The 14,912-nt window shown below is 37.6% G+C and overlaps 1 protein-coding gene across 4 annotated transcripts in view; it reads left to right on the forward strand.

Annotated features, from left to right (window-relative positions):
* The window catches only part of SYTL5 (synaptotagmin like 5), a 220,945-nt gene extending 211,971 nt beyond the window's left edge, over positions 1-8,974 (forward strand). For all 4 annotated transcript variants that reach the window (XM_032261633.1, XM_032261636.1, XM_032261634.1 and 1 more), the window contains 4 exons: positions 1,445-1,553; positions 2,091-2,226; positions 5,427-5,635; positions 6,718-8,974. In XM_032261633.1, the coding sequence (XP_032117524.1) occupies positions 1,445-1,553; positions 2,091-2,226; positions 5,427-5,635; positions 6,718-6,860 (597 nt within the window). In that variant the 3' untranslated portion in view covers positions 6,861-8,974. The remainder of the gene's footprint in view (positions 1-1,444; positions 1,554-2,090; positions 2,227-5,426; positions 5,636-6,717) is intronic.
* The last annotated feature ends 5,938 nt before the right edge of the window (positions 8,975-14,912 follow it).

Genomic DNA, 14,912 nt, shown 5'->3' on the forward strand with positions numbered 1-14,912 from the left:
TATATTATATATTATATATATATTAAATATATATTATATATATAATATATATAATATATAATATATATAATATATATTTTATATATATATATATATGTTGAGAGATAGGGTCTCACTGTGTTGCCCAGGCTGATCTCAAACTCTGGGGTTCAAACTATCCTCCCACCTAGGTCTTCCAAAGTGCTGTGATTGCAGGCATGAGCCACTACACTCAGCCTCAAACAAGATATTGCCATTGATATGATCCACCAATTTTATTCAGATTTCCCAGTTTTACTCGTAGTCATTTGTGTGTGTGTGTGTGTACACTTGTGTGTGTATATTTAGTTCTATGCAATTTTATCACCTTTGTAGGTTTGTGTATCTACTACAACACTCAAGTTACAGAGCAGTTCTAACATCACATATGTCCCTCAGGTTGACCTTTTATAACTACATCTGACTCCCTCCCACTACTCACATCCCTAGCTTCTGGCAATCACTAATCTGTTCTCTATCTCTATAATTTTGTCATTTCAAGAATGTTACATAAATGAAATCATACTGTATATGTCATTTTAAGACTGGCTTTTTTCACTCAATATAATTCTCTAGAGATTCCATTTTTATTGATGTTTATAGTATTCCATGGTATGGATGTACCGCAGTTTGTTTAACCATTCACCTATTGAAGGAAATTCATGTAGTTTCTGTTTTTTTACTATTACTAATAAAGCTGATACAAATATTAGTATACAAGTTTTTTGTGGACATAATTTTTCATTTCTCTGGGATAAATGCTCAAGAGTACAATTTCTGGATTGGATGGTAGTTGCATGTTTAGTCTTACAAGCAGCTGCCAAATTCTTTTTCAGAGAGACGCCACCATTTTACATTCCCACCAACAATGTTTGAGTGTACCACTTTGTCCATGTTGAATTTTGATGTTATGAATTACCAGTATTGTTTTTAACAGTTGATGGCTGGCAGCCCCATGTGAATCAAGCATTATTGCCTACTTTTCCCTTCTTGGTCACTTGGGAAAGCCTTAAAAGACATCAAAGGTGATAGGGAGAAGTGATTTCTAGAGGTACTTTCAGTGGCATTTTTATTCTTCCTTCTTCACATCCCAAACTACATATGTAAACTCAGTGATGGGTCCAATCATCAGTGCATCACAGGTGCTCAATATGTATTGACCAGCCAAATATAAGTTATATGTCTTCTTTCAAATTCCTTTTACTTAAATGTTAAAAGTTACATGTAAATCCCTTCATAGAGTTTTCCAGCCTTTCTTTTCTCTTACTTAAGGCATCTCTTAAACCAATGAGAGCCAACAGAGTTGAAATGGGAATGGATTGTCACATTTATGCCACCAAGTAAATAATTGCACATTCAAAATGTGGGCTGCAAAATACTAAGCCAATCATTCATACTCTCAATTTACTTATTTCTCCTTGGCCAGGTGGAGTTTGCTCCTGATATTGGCCTTCAATACAAAGGAGAGCTGACAGTTGTTTTACGTTACATTCCCCCAGAGGAGAACCTGATGCTTCCACCAGAACAACTACAAGGTAGAGTAAAAATCAGTGACTTTGATCAATGACATTCTGTTTCTAGAAGTGTGGTAGTGAGATCGTTTGCATCATGTTACACAAACAAAACATAAAAAGTTAGATGTCACTGTCTTTTGTAAGACTAAAATATCAAAGGAAGTTATGGAATTTTCTCTTTTGGAGTTTTGGTGTTTGTATGTAGCTTTCTTCATAGTTATTTCTCACTAAGAGCATGAAGGGTGCTCCAGGAAACTCAGGCATTCCATTCGTTTACATCCTGTGAAAAGATATGCTTTCTACGGGAATGTTTAAAGTTTTAAATTTATTTGTTCATTTTTTTCAAAAAACACAAATGAAAGACCTATCTAGAAGGAATCCAATGATGGCAAAAATGTTTAAATGAATAAAAATACACAATAATATAAGGGCCCAATTCAGTCAGCAAATGAAATATATCTTTGTAGATTATCTTTGTAAATTTTGAAACAGAACCCATGATTTATTTATTTTTTTCTCTCTTTCCCTGCCATTCCCTCATTTTGGTGGCTAACACAGGAAAGAAGACTTTTAAAAAGGGAAAGAGAAAGGAGTCACTTGTAATCTCTGGAGGAATACTAGAAGTGTTCATCAAAGAGGCAAAGAATTTGACAGCAGTGAAGTCAGGAGGCACTTCTGATACCTTTGTGAAAGGGTAACTTTGTTTTGGCTCATTTTGGTTGATATTTAATTGGAGATGAAAGGATCTGTGATCCACAAGCCAATGGTGGCTGTAAGCCTTCCATGTTCTATTTTCTAGAGTGTGTCAGTGATAAATACCCTTAAATACTGGCCCTTACATCTAAAACAATACAAGTATTGAGGGAACTGCTGATTCTAGCTGTCACTCTGTTTCCAACGTGTTTCAGGAATTCCCATCACTCTTAATCTCAAGACAGTCAACTTTTTTCTGTAAGATTCAGTCATCAAAAATAAAAAAAAAATAGTATTATTTTCTAGGTGTAATGTATTTTTATTGTTCTTTGTTATCATTTTGTACTGGCAATATGCAACAATAACCAAAATATCAGATCCTTGATATTTTTCTTTCTTGTGGGAAATTGTAAAAAGTAGAGATGTCAGAGCATCCTTGCTGGACCTATCCACTGTAGAGTGCTTTGGAGAAGCTCTAAGACTACCTGCTAGGCATTTGTGCCCACGTTGTGGAGCAAAGAGCAGCTTCTTGAGGGAATGCAGCCCTTTAAATAGATATTCTTGCCCAACTCTAGGCAACTCAAACATCAAATCCCTTTTGATTTCTGACTATTGATTTTTCTCTTGGAATTAGAGTAACTAAGACTGCAAGGTTATTTTTCATTAGTCCAAACAAACACAAAAATGAACATGTGCCAAATACCAGGTAGCATGCTTTCAAAAATAAATAACATATAACCCCTGCCCTCATGGAGCTCCATAAAGCACATAAGGTAAAACAAATTCTCATGATGCCAGACCATGAGGTTCATTCTTTGAGCCAATGGCAATATTGTTCCTCGTCTCATGCCATATTGGAAAAGTGTATTTTTTTTCTACAAGAAAATGGGTTGAGCCCACCCTTACATGCTCTAACTTTGGTTTTTTGTTGTTGTTTTTTTTACAGTTTTTGTTTTTGTTTTTGTTTTTGTTTTGTTTTTTTTTTTTTGACAGAGTTTCACTCTGTCACCCAGGCTGGAGTGTAGTGGCACCATCTCAGCTCACTGCAACCTCTGCTTTCAAGGTTCAAGTGATTCTCATGCCTCACTCTCCTGAGTAGCTGGGATTACAGGTGAGCGCCACCATGCCCAGCTAATATTTTTTTTTTTTTTGTATTTTTAGTAGAGGCAGGGTTTCACCATGCTGGCCAAGCTGGTCTTGAACTCCTGACCTCAAGTGATCTGCCTACCTCGGCCTCGCAAAGTGCTGGGATTACAGGCATGAGCCGCCATACCTGGCCACATGTTCTAACTTTGGTAAAGCCAGTAGTGGGAAGAAGCAGATATCTGGGGCTTCCCCATTGGTGAGTGTGTGTGCCTGAATCCTGGCACATCTTCCCTTCACTCTTTCCTGCAGTAGATTTAAGCATAGAAGAAACACTTTCTTTGGATGCTGCACTTGTAATTTGTGTCATTAGTCCTACCATCCAGTTTAAGTCTCTGCTGCTCACTGTCTGGTGGAATGAGGAAATGACTCCCAACATGTGGCCACATTGTGACCCTGCAATGGTACTCGGCAACTTCTGGAGCAGTATTCACCTTATCTTGTGGAAAATTTATAAAGCAGAAATAATAAAAGACAGTATTTTTGTTCTAGAAAGAAAAACAAAAGCCAGTAACTTTCTGGTAAATTATGTCTATAGTAATACTTAAACATTAGGCTGATTCTAAAAAGATGTGAATTTTTTTTTAAAGACAGTGAAGGAGCAAGAATAGACCTCTGTAAAGTTTAATATTGTAAAATATGTCCGTTAACATTAGGTCTGTCTGTGAGCAAAAAAAAAAGTGACTTAAACAAGTTTTGTTTTTTGTCTCTCTTACATGAAAACAAAGACGGAAGGTAAGGTCTCCAGGGCAGGTATGGAAGCATCCTGAATTGTCAGGGACCCAGGATTTTTCTATCTCTTTATGGTATCCACCTAATGGGTTAGGATAGCTGTTCATGTTTCAGCTATCTCATACAAATTCCAGCTGATAGGACACTTTCCAGATGTTTTATAAGCACTACATCTTATATCCCATTGGCCATTAACTCAGTTGCATGGCTATCCTAGCTTCAAGGGAGGCTGGGGAATGTAGTCTTTATTCTGGGCAACACTATGCTCAAATAAAAACAGTTTTTTAGAGGACTATAAGGGGAGAATGGATATTAGGAGATAATAAGCAGTCTCTGCTTGGTACATGAAATGAAATCTTAAGTGACTTAATGTAGCTTCTCATTGTGAAGTCATTTGCTTGTAGCGCTTTTCATTTTTGTTTCATGTACTAATTCCATATGTACATATGTCTTCTTTTCTAAAGTATGCTCCCTGAAGGGGGAAAACAGCCATTTTTATCATATACGTAGAGCCTCATACTGTGTTTTGACCATAATCGAGAAAGCCTAGGATACAGGTGTTTTATTTGGAAAGAAATTTCAGGAAACACCAGTGAGGAAGTGTAGAAAATAAGAAGGAAGAAAGAGAAGTTGATTAAAACATATGTTGGTGGGCAGGTTACCAATGTGGGCAACTGGAGCCTGATTCCGTTGGGGAAGCAATGAAGAACTCTGTGCAATATACCTTAGGATTGTCACTTTGAGGGACAGGGAAGCTGGGGAATTATCCACCAGTTTCTCAAACCCATTGATGAAAGGTTGCCCCAGGGCCATTAAATTCCAAGTGATTCCACAGTTTCTTGCACATAAGCTAAGCCAGCTCACACAACACCAGATAAATTACTTAACTAGAGAAATCAAGAGACACAAGCACTTGAGATGGGAAGCTGAATGCATATCAGGAACTTCCCATCCTGGCTGCAAGTCAGCTCCAGGGAGGGCCAGAAGCAGGGCATTCAATAGTGTCTATCTAGCACAGGAGGCATTTTCTTTTCACGGACCAAAACAGGATTAGAAAGGAGAGTGAGGGTATTTTACTATTGTCCCATGTGAAATAAATAATAACTCATTCCACTATATAAATCCAGATATAAGCATATAGAAACCTGGGAGAGAAAATAAAATGCACACATCACAGTTGTGTGCATGAACACACACATGCATGCGCGTGCACACACACACACACACATAGAGACACATCAGAAATTACGGGAAATTCAAATGACTGCTCAAGGATGACATTTTCTGTCTAGTGTCTTACTGATGGTTTGTTTTTTTCTTCTACAGCTACCTGCTCCCTGATGATAGCAAAGCCACCAAGCACAAAACTCTGGTAATAAAAAAGAGTGTTAACCCTCAGTGGAATCATACATTCATGTTCAGTGGCCTCCATCCCCAGGATATAAAGAATGTTTGCCTAGAACTTACCGTCTGGGACAAGGAGGCCTTTTCCAGCAACATCTTTCTGGGAGGAGTTCGTTTGAATTCTGGAAGTGGTGAGGGATTTGGGGACCCACAGGGATGGTCTGTGACTAGGCCCAGGTGGGGGCACGATTCTTATAGGTGTGATGTGCAGTGGATATGCATATGTAGTTTCAGCTAAATCCTGAAATTACCACAAATGCTTCATTCCTTTAGCTAAGGATCTATTCATTGTTAAAATATGAATATAACTACTGTAACTTTGTATCATTAGGCTAGAAGATTGGAAGATATCATATTTAAATTCAGTCCTTTCACAGACCAACATTTACACTTTAGTCTAAGTGAATTTTAAGTACTATCTTGGGCCTTGCTTCAGATTTTACTCAGGAGATGATTACCAAGACAGCCCAGGATTCTGATGGGAAGGGAGCAACTTTCAAGACCAACATCACTTCCTCATCTTCTCAGTTCTGTCCAGCATTTGCAGCTATTATTCATACTGGTTGGATTGAAAGAAAATCATTTTTTCATTAAAATAACACCAATGTTGTTAAAAACGGATCAAGGAAACCCACAACTGGTGCCACAAGACACAACTGTAACAGGGTGAATTGGAAGAGGGATTGCAGTAGTAGAGCATGTGTGCACTAGTAGAGCACATGCAGTCCCCCTAACTCTCATTATCCCATAGCCTAGGCCAGACATAGATGAGACCATCTGCACAAACTGTGGTAAACATTTCTGTTGAGTAAAGTCCTATCACTATGATAATAAGAGGAGCCAAGAATATCTATACCACTAAAAGGAAAACTTCCCAGGTCAGAAAAGTGTTCTTGTTAAAAAAGAGAGCCAAATTCACCCCGTTCTTCTGTCATGTTAGCACAGCCCAGATGAACCAGCTCTCTGCTAAAGTAGGGAGGAAGTGAGTCACCAACGCCATCCTGATTTGCTTCACATGGCCTAGGCATTAGAGAATAGTGCAGGCTGCAAAGGATTGATTCAGTTCTAACCTCACTCACTATATATGCTAAATGAGAACAAGGCAGTATAAAGGTACTCTGGTCAAAAGGCCCCCTCAGAAATTGATAGATGCCTTGCAGGAGAGCAAAACATTTCATATGTAACATATAATGCTCCTGTTTTGCTTCTTCAGGTGTGAGCCATGGGAAGAATGTGGATTGGATGGACTCTCAGGGGGAAGAGCAGCGCCTTTGGCAGAAGATGGCCAATAACCCTGGAACTCCCTTTGAGGGTGTACTCATGCTTCGTTCCAGCATGGGAAAGTGTAGACTCTAAAGGGACCAGCTATCCAAGAATGAGGCCACCGGGGACTATCTGGTTGTCATTTCCTACCAGTACCAAACTGAGATCTGAGATTCTGCTTCCCTGCCATTTCTCACCTGACAGTATTGGGACATAAGGAGAGAGATGTCAGTAGTATGAACATTTAGGGTCTTGTTGAGTGCCTAAGTGTGTATATATATATATATTTCCATGGGTCAGGGCATTCTTGATTGGATGATAGAAAGTGTGCCACTCTGTCCTGTCAACAAGCAAATTGTACAATGGCTTATAGGGGTTATACCATAAAAGAAATGGCACAAGCTTATTTGAAACTACAATTGACATTGGGGTCCTCCTTTTTCTAAGTTACTTTAGATTTCCTCAAATCCTTTGAGGAGAAAGCGGACCACTGAGAAGACAGATCACTTGAAGAGTTCGAAGAAGGGATACTTGCTCACCCTGGGAATCCACATGATCTCAAGAAGACCTGATGGGGATGGTTGCTTGGGCAAGGGGATTGTCCTGGTATTGCAGCAAACTTGTGGATTAACCAAGTAGTATTTCAAGATAGACTGACAGGGATTTCTATGACTACTATAGAATTTATCATCTAAATCAGTTTATTTTTTAGAACAAAGAGAGCTAAATAACTATATAAGAGCAATGTTGATTAGAATTGACTGAGAAAATTGGGATGTAGGGTCACCCTACTGATGACCTAACTATTAGAGAGCTCTGCTGTAAACATTTATTTTATAAAATGTTCTAAGCCAGTAACCAAAAGCGAATGAGAAATAATGGTCAATTGATACACCTTTTAACATTTTGTTCATTGATGAGACTAGTTCAATGAAGAAGGAGGTACTCTACTTGTTATTTTACTTCTGTTTCTCTTCTGCCTGTTATGGGAGAGAGTCAAGGACTCTGTCTTCTCTCTTCCCCCTTGTTTTCTCCTTCACTGAGTTTTTCTTATCTCCTTTTGCAGTAGTTAACTATTGTCACAATAGTGCTGAATGAAAAAAACACACCAAATGTCAGTGGCTTAAAATGACAATCCTTTCTCTTATGGATATGAAGATTGGCTATGGCACCTCTGCTTCCTGCTACAGGCCTGAGGTTCTAGGTTGGCTTCTTGTGCCTCATCCTCTTTGAGCCAAAGAGATAGCCAGAGAATCTTGGTGGCACAAGTGCAACAGGATGAGCCCCACTGCTCAGGTACATTTTCAGCTGGTTGTGTTGCATCTACTAATATCTCATTGGTCAAAGGAACTCAGATGACCAAGATGAAGAGGCAGGGAAATATGCACTGCCCACAGTGAAGTCATAATAAGAGTGAGGATGCAGGAAAGGATGAAGAACTGGGGCCAACAGTTCAATCCACCATACCTTCTCTCACCTGGAATTCCAGATGCTTGAGCCACAAAAGTTAGATGCAAAGGTAGTTAAAGCTAGAAGGGACCTCAGACCCAGTTCCTCATTTTGCAGATTCCAAACCTGAATTCCAGAGAGCTGAGATAATTTGCTGAAGGCCATATGGAGGCTGTGACTAAATGTAGACTTAAATCCAGGCTATCAATCTTAGGGCAGTGTTCTTTCTTCACTGCAGTTCTTGGCATGATCCTATGCTTATTAAGGTGGATAAGAGGGCATATGTCAAGAAAGTTGGAGCAGAGTCTGATTATTTGAGCATGAACATATCTGACCAAGGTATGTTCTGGAGTCATAATCTAGCCCTTAAGCTCATTTTTAATGTGATTTCATATAAAATCCTCAAAAATTTAGAAACTGAGTTTTAGTAGTAACAGAGCTAGAATTATCTTCAGGCTTATTCTAGCTAGTTGTTCCATATTTCTAGATTCTCTCTTCAATTTTGAAAACTGATTTAAGAATATATTTAGTATTATTAGTAGTAAAAGAGTAAGCAATCCACTTTCAATTTTATTCAAAAATAGGTCACCTAATTCTAGAAAATGATTATTAGCTTAGTGTTGCTTAGCAAGGTACTTAAAAGAAAAAGCCACATATATCCCTATGCTGCCCTTATTAAAAAACAGAAAACAAAAAATGTAAGATCATCATTGCTTCCCACATAGGAAAAATAAAATGTCTTCAGACTTGATGTGACTGATTCTGTCTTCAATTACATTTTTAGGGGCGGTAAGAGGGTGGTGATGGTGAAGTCTGGAAATATCTCTGGAACAGACACAACAAAGTGGATTTATTCATTAGTAATAAAAATGGAAAAATAATAAATTTTAAAATTCGTAACTTGAACTCAAGAAGAGCATGAACTTTATGTGTTCAGATCTTTGCCACATGTAGAGCAAGTCTCTGTATCATGGTTTCATAAAATCCAACATCTAACTAGGTAGTCCCATAATGCAAAACTCAAGTATATAAAAATCTATCAGAAACCTCTTGGTGTTGCTCTTGGAAATAAAAGGCAAAAGCATGGTATAGAACTACAAATAGTATTTTTAAATACAAGTAATCCACGTGAATGGCACAGAATTGAAATGGTTCAAAATTGTGAAAATTTAAGTCTTCCTTCTTCTCCTCTTCCCTATCAGAAAATATTGCGTCTCATTCTTCTTTGGCTACAGCATGTTAAATTATAGGGATGTATCAAGTTTATTTAACCAGTCCTATCCACTACAACATTAAATATGGTTAACCAAGCTATCTATGTTTGATGGCTTTTCTAAACAATATTTTCTTTCAAAAATAAACACTTTGAAATTCAAAATGACGTATAAATCTTAACCATTCCACTTCTGAGTATTTTTCTTCCAGAGATAGGTGCATATATGAGAAATGAGTACATACAAGGATATTTATTGAAAGAGATTGGAAACAACCCAAAAGCCCATCAATAGAAAACTTGTATAATATCACATGACCCTGATTTTCTGCTTCACAAGTCACTGCTTCTTTGTCTTTGTCTTTACTCATTCTCTACAAAACTATTAAAAATTGTATTCTTCAGTACTCAGTTGTTTTCTCCTCACTTTATACAGCCTCCCAGGAATTATCATGTACTGTACTCTCAAGGTTTAATACACTTTTCACCTCCAACTCACATCTCTAACCCAGACCTTTCCTGTCAACCCCAGACCCAGATCTAACTGCCCAGATGACATCTCCACTAGGATACTTCATGTTTTCAACATATTAAAAACTGTACTCTTCATTTCACCATCTCCCTCACACCCATGTCTTTCTGTACCAGTGTGCCCTGTCTCAGTACCATCATCTACCCAGTAACAGTAACCAAACATGTGGTATTGATCTTTGGTTTCTGCCTCTTTCTTATCCTGAGGCAAAAATCAATCTGGAAATCATGTTGATTCTGCCTCTTAAGTATCTCTAGAGGCTGTTCAATTCTTAGTATCTCCATGTCACCACCCTAGTCCAAGCCACCAACACCCTTCTCCAAGGTTATTGCAGCAGTCTCCTACCTGCCATCTATGTCACCAATTTTGTCCTCCCCCAATCCATTCTCCTTACTGTGGCCAGAGCTATTTGCCTCAGCATGTTATTTTAAAATGTTCAAATATACAGAAATGTTGAGAGAATTTTACAGTGAACATTCTTATAACCATCACCCAAATTCAGTCAGCTCTGCCATTCACATTTGACTATACTTGCTTACCATTATCGATCTATCTGTCCATCCCCAGAGTGATCTGTAAAACCCTCCATGGCTTCCCATTGTCTTGAGAATAAAATATAAATTCCTGCTTATGGCCCTACATAAGATGGTCACTACCAGATTGTCCCAGGCCATGTCTCCCTCCCCTTCTCTTCAGCCACATAATTCATTTTTCTGCTTCTCAATTGTGCCAGGCTCTATCCCACCTCATGGCCTTTGCCAGGAATCCTTTTGTTCCGTCTTTTTTTCAGCCTGATTCCCATTAGTCATCCAGGTCTAAAATGTTACCTCCTCAGGGAAACCTTCCCTGATCACTCTCTACTGAACTAGGTCACAGCAACCTGCCTCTATTTCCCCTTCACTGCACACATCACAATTATAATAAATTATTCATGTAATGAGTCCTTTAATGTCTATGTCTGTTTCCTCCCTGCCATGTCCCTAGAATGTAAGATTCAGAAGGGCACAGATAATATTATTTTTACAGCTATATCCCAGAGCTTAGCTCACAGTAAGTAATCAAAAATTATTTGTGGAATAAGTGAAAACAAACTAATGTAACATCATAGAATATTAGACTGTAGGCATCTTTAGAAATCACCCTTTCCAACTACCAAGTAACAGGTAAGAAAACTGGGGCCCACATAGATAAAGAAAAATCTCTTAGTTTGTTACCAGTTGGTCTTTTAAAATCAACCTTGCTATACTCACCATGCTGTGCAATGACACAGCATAATGACTATACTTAAAAATAATGTATATTTCAAAACAACTATAAGAGAGGATTTCAAATGTTCTCACCACAAAGAAATGATAAATATTTGAGGTGATGGATATACTCACTAACTTGGTTTGCTCTTTTCACAATGTATATGTGTATCAAAACACCACATTGTACTTTATAAATATATACAATTATTATTTATCAATTAAAAATAAAATTAATTTTTTAAAAAGTAAACTTCCTGCAAGTACTGTAGTTACAACCCTAGACTGTTGGGCCCAGTTTGTCTCAGCATAGATTAAAACACAAAGTGTGCTGTCCAGTCCAGCATGCCAGTTTATCAGAAGAGACCACAGCCTTGCATGGAATGTCCTACTCCTTCTTTGAAGATCTCAACTCTCATTTTTCCCTCAGATGAGTCAAGTTGAAAAGGGAGATGGACAAGTCTAAAAGCCTGATTCTATCCATGCATACATAAATAACACATACAGGATGTGGTAGATTCATTCTGTTAATCAGCTCTCCTTTCATTTATGTTGTTATTGTCACTGGACTCATCTGGATGTAGATTTTCCAGGTTAAAAAAAAAAAAAAAAAAAAAAAAGAAGCTATTTTGAAGTAACTTCATACTCTCAGCTTCTTTTTCCTTAAGAAATGTTCACAAATGTATGGCTAATAATCATTAAATACTTAGATTACTAATGAATGAATTAAGCCCACCTGATTCACAGTCATATTAGTCTCATCAGTCTGATCGCTACCTACTACTCCAAGGTTTACCTTTGGTGAAGGAGAAGAAAGCCATGAAAGAAATTAGAGTAAACCACATCTTTAGAAGCAAAGTGAAATGAAATATCAAGCCCTAGACACATCTGAAAGTGAGGAATAGTAGCATTTTGGGACTGTGATCAATGTTTGTTTTTCTCCATGTAGACATTTCACATTAAAGTGAACATTGTCTCTAGAAGTTGCCAGAAGGGTTTTCCTCCCACAATAGTGTCATAAATGACTTCTGAAATTGAAGAGAAATAGTAAGGGAGTGTCCATACAGGCAAACGTACAACAAAACTTAGATCTGGAAAGGTTTGAACAATAGCCAGGAAAGTTATACCACATCAAGGATTCCAAAGGATTATCTGAAACATCTGGAGTATGAATTTAATACTTTTATTCCAGAGCATAGCTCCAAGCCTACTAAACAAAGTCTCCAGCAATCCCAATTATTTTAATCAAGCTTCTTATGTGAATCTAATACAAATAGATCACAGCTTGAGAAACACTGCTTTAGAGGACAAATTATATCAACTGTATTCTTCAGACCAACTCTACATAATGATGGCTGCTTGAATTTGACCTTGAAATAGTCAATCTTTTGCACCCCCAGAAATCATTAACTGCAAGGCAACCATGGAGGAGTGGAAAGAGTCTAACCTTCAACTCAGAAAATACTAGTTCAAGTCTTGAATTGAATACTTATCAACCATGTGACTTCAGTCAAGTTAATTATTCAGTATAGGTCATGGCCTATTTGCCTGTAAAATTTGAATAAATAGGCTACTTTGGAGTAACTAAAGATACTAAATAAGGTAATACATGTAAATATGCTTTGCAAATTTTAATTCATTGTTTAAAAAGGTCGTTATTGGTGAGTTAGTTCTATTACGTTGTGGTCCATAATTTCTTATGCCCTCTTTTTCATAGATGCTGGGTTAGGTCTTACATTCTATATACATTCTATATACAATGAAGGGGTCTCCAATGTTTAAATGTAGCAAACATAAGAAACCCTTATTTTGTGCTAGATTACCCCTTGTGGGTGATAGCAATGTATTTATTTTAAGCTGGAATTTCATACTTCATTGGATTAGATAACAAATACTACAGAAAGTATTTAATTTCATGGGGAGAAAAACTGGTCAGTTTCTTGGTCCACAGATTATGGAACCAGCAAGCAAACCATCTTTCCTCCCCTTTCTTCAACACTCTCTTCCAGTATAATGACCATCTCTTTCTATGGTGCCTTCCCTATGCCCCATGCCAGGAAGATAAAACCTGCCTGTCTCACAATAATGCAGAGTCATGTTCTTTATCTACAGAAAGAAATTTACCATGCTGTCAAAACAATTTCCATAGAAACACAAACTGTTGTTACTATGAGTAATGCATAGTGTTTCAAAGATTATCAATTGTACCTCATTTACTTCACTAGAATTTATCAAAATATTCTGGGGAAGGATTTCTTTTATACTCGGAAAAGTAAAGTTGAATATGTGGTTAGTATTGCCTACAAATACCAGAACACTCATATGGGGTAGTATATCACAATTTTCTCTCAAATATTTCAGCACAAGTAAAGATTTGTCTCTGATTTCCTTTTTGTCTGAAGGAGGCAGAAATTAATACAGCATATAGATCAAATATTTTATTCTAGTAATTAAAGCAAAAGTTTAATTGGAATTTTCTAAAAGAAAAGATGTCTTCTTACAGGAGGGCAGAGAACTAAATATATATTTGAATCTAAATATTTTATTTTTATTTCTTTTGTGTGAGATATATTTACTTCGGGGAAAGAATCTGATTTCTCCTTCCAAACATTTTTTCGACTTTGTCAATAGTTCATTTTGCCTTTAGAAAGTGGAAGTCTATTTGTGCAAACCCACAGGAATCAATAAATCCCGATAAGTAAATCTTTCTCTTTTGGAAACAAGGAAGGAAGCCATTCCATCACAAAGCAGTCACAGCAGTCATTCAAGGTTGAACCCGTAGTTGAAATGATTGGGGATTGGGTATACATATATTTGTGTCCATCCTTTCTCAGTATTTATTATTCATAAATGAACATTTTTAAAGAGAGATCATTGGCTTTCAGTTGATTTGAATAAAGAGATATCAGGACTTTTCCTTAATCTTCTTGATTTTCGAGCTTCCCTGCCACCTCTGTTAATTTGTCCTCCCTAATACCTAAATATCTTCCTACATTGTCCTTCTGGCTGACGGCGTGCACACCAGAATTTTAAGAGATGCCTTTCATGCTTTTTTCCACATGGGTTTATGGAAACATTATTCTTCATTTTCAGCTCTTTCCTGTCACCTCAGAACCCAGCTCTGTTAGAGTCACTTGTTTGCAAAGCTTCTTAATGCACAGAGGCAGGCTGAGGAGGGGGCTTCTGGGGAGCTTCCCAGGGTACCAAATTATAAAGGGTGCTAAACATCCCTGGAAATGTAATGAGGTGGAGAGCTCCTCTCAGGAACAATATAGTATTAGCAGGAAGAAATAATGTCTGCTTGAATAAGATAGATGGGGTGAGGAGCTTATGCCTGAAGAGCAATTTATGGCTGATGGGGCTTTTGTTTCGCTAAATGGGGCATGCAAGCTTGGGCAACACAGAAATTGCAAAAGACACAGGGAAAGGGGGCATTTGCCTTCACTGGGGACTTCTTTCAAATCTGTTCCACCAGCCAGGTCCACCTGAAAATATATGTTGTACAAATTCTCAAAGAGCATCTGAGAATTGCATCACATAATCAACCCAAGTATTGGCCCAGCTCTTTGAATGCACTAGGTCCCCATTCCTGGATTGAACATAGTAGTCATGAGGATACTTTTTCTCCAGGATCTGAAGACAAGTTCAGGGGTTTAGTGGGCTGGAGAAGGAAGACACATTTTCAATATCTAAGAATATCTAAC

This window comes from Sapajus apella, unplaced genomic scaffold (assembly GCF_009761245.1).
Source record: "Sapajus apella isolate SASKATOON/1434 unplaced genomic scaffold, GSC_monkey_1.0 scaffold125, whole genome shotgun sequence".
NCBI lineage: Eukaryota > Metazoa > Chordata > Mammalia > Primates > Cebidae > Sapajus > Sapajus apella.